Genomic DNA, 6,484 nt, shown 5'->3' with positions numbered 1-6,484 from the left:
TACATACGTACAAACAAAATTAAAATAAATGAACAACAATATAAAACATTACAAAATAACAAGACAAAGTTGAACAGGAAGTGTGTTTACTGTTGATGTGTTATTGGGCAAGGCACTCACCCAGCTTCACTACAAATAAATGTTGTGAGTGAGTGATTGTAGAAGAAGAAGTCTCTCAGCCATAACTTTGTCATTAGTGTTGTCACGATACAAACGTGTCAAACTTAATTTTGATTTTGATCCGGAAGGAAAAAGCTTGATGCTCAATAGCATGCTGATGTATTTTGTAAAAGATATGTATTTTTCAACTCTAAGTTATAGATGAGCTGTTCATTTTAGAGTTTCAGAGTTTAGTTATAGATTAATACCGTGCTATTCAGAAAAAGGCAAATTTTGTACCATTGGTTAGTTCGAAGGAATATTTTGTTTTGACATTAGTTTTATTATCGACTAGTGCCTGTGTAAATTTTTTCCACAAACCTTGTCTATACTAGGAACTTTCTACCACCGAGCGGATAGGATGGAAAAAACTTGAAGTATCCAAAAGGTTCTATAGTACCAACATATTCGTTTGGGTTAAAATGTTCTCTATAGAGGGATTGTTTTCTAGAGTAGTTCTCATATTGACCCTCCAGGATTCTCCTCCCGTTCAGTGACGACATGCTGTGGATCTGCACATCGCTGTGAGTCTTTCCCACCTCTCGTCCGTCCAAAGTGTTGAGTTCCACTCAATCTGTCTACACCTCTTCTCTGTGTCATCCTCCTTTTTAGTCTATCCACCTCCACAGTCTGTCCCTCAAAAGCTTCTCCTCCCACACCGCCTCTGAGCTCGATCCAATTCACACAAGAAAACATTGTTACACACACAAAAAAAAACAGGAAAAAGCTATTCTCCTGATAGGACAAGAATGAGAAATGAAAGTCAAGGATGAAAACCACGCCAGGAAAGTTACATATTTTGACTTGATTTTTTATTTTTCTTTGCAAGGCCAATATTGTAAAGTTTCTTATCGCGTTGTAGCAAAAACATAATCTTTCACAGCATTCTTTTCATGTATGATTAAATTCTTGTGTTTGTTTATTGGAAGTGAAACTGGGCAGACACACTGAAAACCGGGTCTTTGTAAATCCCTCTTGCAGGTCACACAAAACCCAGTTGGATGGTTTTGCAATCATTTCAAAATGGTGGAAGCCTGGGAGTAATTCTGCCTTTGAATTTGTGCTTGAAATCACTTTGACCTTCTTGTCCATCAAAGTGCTGTGTGCGATTTGGCTTTGTACTGTACCAGCGCTCACATTAAACCCACATTTTACATACATGTAAGTTGATATCTATTCTGTTCTGTGTTTTAGCTCAGGGTCAGGTTGACACATGTAGACCCGGAGTTAGACGCAGACAACTGACTTTCATATTCGCTGTAGGGAACTCAAGGTCACTAATAGATCTAATAATGCCTGTCCACAGAGCTTACAGTCAAAGGGACAGGACTTACAAACCTCAACGTTATATGACTACCAACAAAACACTCTTGATGACAGGCAGTGATGGGCGTTTTGAGCCTTATTCAAGATGCTTCTTGAGGGAATGTAAGTAAACATTGGAAAATCAAGATTTTATTAGTGATATGCTCTATTTTTCTGGACAAACAGGGGAGACGTGTGAAGAAAAGTTTACATCCACTTTACAAATACAGGTTAGTCATTTATAGTTTATAGACCATTATCAACAAGATGTAGTCGTTAAATAACTAATGAATCACTTTTTGAAGGAATTTTACTTTTCTGATAAGTTTTTTTTTGACTGCATAGTTTTACTCCTTGAGTCATATTTTTGATTGAAGTAGCAATACTCTTACTTGAGTAAAGGTTCCTCTTCCCACTGTGAGTCAAGTAATAAAAGCTTTATGTTAGCAATATTAACTTTTTAAAACATTTGTTATACATGCTGATGCTCTCATTTGTGTAAGAGAGTGTTTTATTGGACTGCTTTTACTTTTATTTAAATAGTGATATTTAAAAGTAATTTTAAAGTAAATTTAAAGTAACGTTGCTCTTACTTGAGTACAATCTTTGGTTCCTCTACACATTTCTGCCAAAATAAAATAAAGAATTGCTCAGAAAAAGACATTCATCTTTTTTTTTTTTACTACTTTTAATACTTTGGGCAGACATAGTTGACTTGACTTGTGATTGAAATGAGAGTTTATCAGGTCATGCAAGACTTTAAATCTAATCTTTTGCCACCTGTACCTCTTGACAATGCCCCATGCTCTCTGCAATATTTTCTTTCATCGTCTTCTCCATCCCAATGAGTCAGAGAGACTGACACTGGCCTTCACACCGTGCATCTGCACGCAACGCATGTCCATCTGTCAACTCCCCACACAGACACGATGACAGGCAAAATACTGGCTCTTACAAATGAAGGTCTACTACTATTTAGAGCAGGACATGCACCTAAATGAATCCCAGAGAAACACAATGTTTAGTAAAGTATTCACAACTGAGGACAAGACAGATAAAAGAGCACAGTTGTAACTTTTTTAATGGCACCAGTAACAGGATTACACTTGAGAAACCAAATTATAACCTAAATGACAATAGACTGTACAAGATTGTCAATACAAAGATTAAATTGATAGAATTTTGTATATTTAGCAGGTATAAATACAGTATATTACAATGAAATGGTACTTGCTACATAGTTTACACTTTATGACTATAAAACAATATGAACACATGTAGTATAATGCCCAGGTATATGAAAGAATAAATTAGACACACATTGTCGATTTGTTTGAAAATAAAAATGGGCTAATGACGCTAACGCTAACAGTCTGGTCCAAAAACACTATGATCTACTTTCACACCATGTCCATACTAGTGGTAACATAAGTGCACAAACCTGTCTAAACATTCTGTGAATGGCAGTCCTTCAGCTTAACACACAAACTCGTTTTACACATGAAATGAATGAACGAGAGAAAAACAGTGGCACAAACTGGAATTAGAAACAAACCAAAACATAACAGAAGAACGTACTCCAGCTGTTGTGCCATACATGACCCACTGTTTATGCCAGATTAGTGTCCACAGAATGATAGAAAGAAATCCTTAAACAAAGGTAAAATATGACGTTTTTGAGAACATAAAATTGAAACAAGATTAAAATGTTAAGTCCTAATTGAACATAGATGTCATCAAGACGGCTTTTGATTGAATTGTCACTGAACTTGATCTCATATCCAATCTAGAAAGTGGAAAGACAAATTGACTATTCATCTCTTATGCTTCATATTAATATTACCGGCACTTGAATTAATGATACAGATGCATTTTTAGATTCAGAATTCGAGTTAATTTCTAGTATTTCAGAACAGTATTGGCAACATGTGCAACAGATGTACTGTATATTTCTAAAACATAACCTATGACTTCACCAACAGCATTTGCACATCTGAGTCCTTGTGCGTAAGTCTCTGGACACAGTCAACACTTTTTTCAATGCGTTGTGTTGTAATGCTAAACAGCTGAGGCCGTAATCTTATCTTGGCGTAATGTTTTACACAGTTATTGAATAGTGGTCAAACCTATGAGCGCACACTTCCACATGGACACCTGGGGAAGTGCGAAAGAGTAACCTCTGGTGTGATGATGTTTTGACACCAGCTAAGAGTAAAGACAGAATATAGGAGGACAGAGAACGCAAAAAAGAAAAAAACAAGCACAGCAAAGCTACTGTACTGAGGTATGCTATTTACAATAAAAAATAATAGTTCTGTACATTTATTACATCAATAAAAATAATTTGGCACCTTGAAATGTGAAGATTTAAAGGTGCACTATGTTGTTTTCAGGTTGAGAGTTTGTGACCTACTTTTCTCCATGAAAATGCTATTGCTTTGCATCGTTCTAATTTAATTCAACTTTTCTATCCCATTGGAGACAGGCTAGGTGACACCACTAAGTCAAGTTACAGTACTCGCTTACGCATTGGGCATTGCATACGCCGCCCTCTGCCATTTGTGGGATTTATAAAACTTCCACTCGCTGCAGGACTCGGCTTATCTCTGGACACTGACGCACGCTCTGCGCAAAATCTGGAGACACGAGGAAAAGACGACCCTCATACTTCAGCTTTTAAGCAGATGTTGGTCTAAACACCGAGAAGGGCTGTTTATTTCACTCATTATTCTCAATAAAACGCATTTGAAGCCGTGCGTGGTGACCGTACAGTCTATGCTCGTGATCCAACTCAGAGAGCATCTGCCGAATCTGTGAATGGATTGATACAACAACTTTTGGAGCACAAAATGAGAAAAATTTGGTTTAATGGAACACTGAGAACACATCTCTACAGGCTACAAACTACATCTATATCTGCAAAAACCTGTAAATCTTATTCGAGGTGTGGCGATGGCGTTGTTGGCAAGTAGTTGTTCAGTGCCACACTGTGAAATATTCAAGGCACAGCAATATATTCCATGGAGACGAATAGGTGCCAGACCACCCTAACCTGAAAAGTTGCAGAGTGCTCTTTAATAGAATTATGGCATGGGGATAAGTCTGTCATAAAATATCTCAATAAATCTCTTAGACCAAAGATATAGCTTTAAATATGTCTGTATGTATGTTTTATCTTTTAAATATAGCAACACTGTTTTCTCTAATTGGGAGTGCCACAGTTTTAAAATAGGAAAAGTAAAAGCCACTATTCTCAAATCTTGCAGGCTTTCTTCTTTTATATAAGGGATCATAAACATTTCTTGGCCCGTATAGCAAAAGCAGGTACTGTCCAGAACATTATGAGCAGCGCCAAAAGTCTTTATGTTACAAACTTAAAGATGAAGTCTCCCTTAAATCTCTGAATAGATGAGCAGAAATATGTGAACGATTCAACAACAATCTGCAAAATCTGGAAGCAATTGTTCTGAGGCACTGTTTTCACCGCTGCACGGTCCCTTTGCGCTCTGGGCTGAGGAGGTTAAACGGCTGACGCGAGGTGAGAACTCGTACTCCACAAATGTCCAGAGTCCTTTGTTTTCACGTCAGCGAGGATATGCCACATCCAGAACAAACTGTCACTCAGTAGATTCACTCAACACGGTGGTCAAAACGGAAAAAAATGGAAAAGGGTGTATTAAAAGTGTGTATAAAATTGAAATTATTTTGTTTCTGCTTCTGAAATGGATCTGCTAAGGGAGCGCTGACTCTCCTGTGCTCAGTAACTCATTCTGACATCCGCGTCCGCGCAGCAGCTGGACCGAGCGGCTGTTGGCCCTCGTCTCTCTCCGGGTGTAGATTTAGTGAAGCTTGTCTTGTTCTGTGGTTCTTATGGCTTGGGGTAGAATCCGCCTGAGATGCACTCTGAAATTAAGCTATTACATTACACGTGTTGTACAGTATTGTTCCTCAAAAATGTGCCAAGATGAAACTGTAGGCAAAAAGCACTATAATTAAAATATGCTAAATACACAAGTAGCTATTACTGAAGCTATGATTGTGTACCACGGTGAATTGCTACCTTGATAAGTCTGTTGATACGTTGAGCTTTGTATCCAAATGGAAAGTTGCTGGAAACATGTCTTTGTATTGTATTTGTACATTCTTCATTGCTGGGTTTTTGAAAAAGGTCATACGTTGCTGCAGCACATTGAGGACACAGTCTGTTCCCTTATCCCTCCATACGCCGTAGTAATGTACTTATCTTTTTGCTTTTGGCAGTTTGTTCTGAGTCTTTTCCAATCCAGTGCCACAGCTAGGCTCTGTTCTGCTAACACTGGTAGTGAATGTGCTGGTGTTGATGCACTTTCCCGTCCACGTGCGAGTGTGTGTGCGTGTGTATGTCTGTGTACATTTTCGGATAGACCTTGGGCGCTATCCCCGTGCCTCCCTGTGTGAGGAGCAGCTGCTGATGGGCGACGTAGTCCTCATACGAAACGCAGTCTTTATCCCCGTTGGCCGGCTGAGTTGGGACGGTGGGGCACGGCCGGTCGCGGTTGGAGGCGGGAAGGCGCTGAGCGGCGGGGAGGGCGGAGGAGGAGGAAGAGGAGCAGGTGCGTTTGGATTGGCAGAACCACAGGAGCGCGGTGCCGAGGATGAAGGCTACACCTGCAGGGATCCCAATGATGACGGGCAAAGGCAAACCCTGGGATGTGGCAGTGGTCACGGGAGTTATGGGAGGCTTCACATCTGAGGGACACAAAGAAAGAATGTCTGTTTGTCAGTAAAGTAATGTTTGTTCATGTCAAATTTATGTCCATTAATGCCAAAAAGTGAAGTCTGTTTGGTGTAAAGTGTTGCCTTTTATGTTATGTACGTGTTTTGTCTCATAATGTCCTTGTAATTTTTTTGGGTCAAATATTAAAAAAAAATGTGAAAAACATTTGGGGAATACTTTTAATGACCTAAAGCAATACCTGATTTGACAAGGGTATTACCGTATTATTGGTTGACAGCGTGCAGTGGTTTCATTTTGTCACAA

General features: G+C 39.0%; 1 protein-coding gene across 1 annotated transcript in view; it reads right to left on the bottom strand.

Annotated features, from left to right (window-relative positions):
• Positions 1 to 2,521: 2,521 nt before the first annotated feature.
• fgfrl1a (fibroblast growth factor receptor like 1a) overlaps positions 2,522 to 6,484 on the bottom strand; it is a 50,549-nt gene continuing 46,586 nt past the window's right edge. The window contains exon 8 of the mRNA XM_072436377.1: positions 2,522 to 6,192. Coding sequence (XP_072292478.1) covers positions 5,774 to 6,192 — 419 coding nt within the window. The 3' untranslated portion in view covers positions 2,522 to 5,773. The remainder of the gene's footprint in view (positions 6,193 to 6,484) is intronic.

This window comes from Eucyclogobius newberryi, unplaced genomic scaffold (genome assembly GCF_026437365.1).
Source record: "Eucyclogobius newberryi isolate DKJ021-1_F unplaced genomic scaffold, fEucNew1.0.hap1 SCAF_11, whole genome shotgun sequence".
NCBI classification, from domain to species: domain Eukaryota; kingdom Metazoa; phylum Chordata; class Actinopteri; order Gobiiformes; family Gobiidae; genus Eucyclogobius; species Eucyclogobius newberryi.
This window is presented reverse-complemented; position numbering and strand designations above follow the sequence as displayed.